At 51.1% G+C, this 1,444-nt stretch overlaps 1 protein-coding gene across 1 annotated transcript in view; it reads left to right on the top strand.

Annotated features, from left to right (window-relative positions):
- Positions 1-790: 790 nt before the first annotated feature.
- CAV2 (caveolin 2) overlaps positions 791-1,444 on the top strand; it is a 14,705-nt gene continuing 14,051 nt past the window's right edge. Inside the window, exon 1 of the mRNA XM_085307079.1 lies at positions 791-862. Within this exon, the coding sequence (XP_085163205.1) occupies positions 791-862 (72 nt within the window). The remainder of the gene's footprint in view (positions 863-1,444) is intronic.

Here is a 1,444-nt window from a genome sequence, read left to right as displayed (position 1 = left end):
AACAGCAGTGACTGTAGGTTAAAATTAATGCTGAACAGAAACATCCTAAAGGGTGGATTTGGACCACAAGGCTGACAATTGCCCTTTTTATTCCTCCCACTCACAGCACCAAGTGGAACTGGGGGACAGAATTGCAGCTCAGAAGTATGTCTTGAGTCATCACACTGTTTCTTTGCTTGCATTCAAACCAATTGCAAACTTGTGTTTGCAAGTTTTTGTACTGACGGAGCGACAGCTGCACTGCTGAGTTTAAACAATTTACGTGATACCAGTATCACTAAACTCATCAGTGTGGGGAGGGGGGGAAAGCATCAACATGAGTTACACAGAGATGTGAAGCTATTCTGCAGAAGTTATCCGGTCAAGAACAATGCAGCATGATCCACAGCATTGTAATAGGTGATTTCCTATGCAAACCTCACAGAGTTATTTTTGTATCACTTTCCTGTGAGCTACTCAAAGCTACTATTAATTTAATGAAATGGTGAAACCTAGAGAAAATTACTAGTATGAATTTCTTTTTCATTTCACAAGTCTGGATCACAGACTAAGGTAATGTCCCTTCTTTTTTCTGAGAGTGAAAGGTGATTTTAGTTACTGATTTCAGCAGGGATGTACTTCTGACAATCCATGATCTCACAGTGTAGATCAATACTGTCAAACATCTTTTGCAATTACTACAGTAATTTGCTCACTTTGATATACATCACACTTAGGCTTAAAATACATTCTAAAATAAAACAGCGGAGATAATTTGCACAGGCTGATGCTAAAACCCAAGAAGGACATGATGATAGCTTATAATGATGGACGCATTATTTCATTGTGGCAACAGTTAGACAGCTTAGGGAGTTTAGGTCAAGTAAGTAGTATTGGACTGTGAGACTGGACACGGGAGCCTTGCTGGGCAGGGGCAAGGCACCCTTCTTCCTCCTCCTTTTCCATCTACCCCTTAAGGTTGGAGAGAGGGCAGAAAATACGACCTCACGCACAATCAGCTACGCTTTTTTCCAGGTGTCTATTATTTGAGTACCACAAGCACTTGCTCCTGCAGTTTTCAGGCTGCGGCGAGGGCAGCGTCGCACCCGCCGGGGCCGGGGATTTCAGATGAATGGGGCAGGCAAATCCGCCCTGCACCCCTGGACGGCTCGGTGGGGAAGCTGAATGTCGGCGCGGACACACAGCAGCGCAGCCCAACCGCCCTTCCCAAAGCACGGATTAGCTGCTGCCGGCGCAGCGCGGGGCCAGGCCCTGCCCGGCGGGGCCGCCGCCGCAGCCGGGGCAGGCGGCGGAGGCAGGGGAGAGCGCTCGCCGCTCTCGGAGCTCGGGCGGCCCCGACGTCCCCCGACGCCCGGCACTCGCGCCGCTCCGCTCCCCGCGGCGGGGGTCGGGGGCTCCCGGCCAGCCCCGGCCGCGGTCCCGGCCGCGGTCGCGGCCGCGGTCC

Source organism: Rhea americana, unplaced genomic scaffold (genome assembly GCF_003343005.1).
Source record: "Rhea americana isolate MKP2758 unplaced genomic scaffold, rheAme1 scaffold_252, whole genome shotgun sequence".
Classification (NCBI taxonomy): Eukaryota; Metazoa; Chordata; class Aves; order Rheiformes; family Rheidae; genus Rhea; species Rhea americana.
This window is presented reverse-complemented; position numbering and strand designations above follow the sequence as displayed.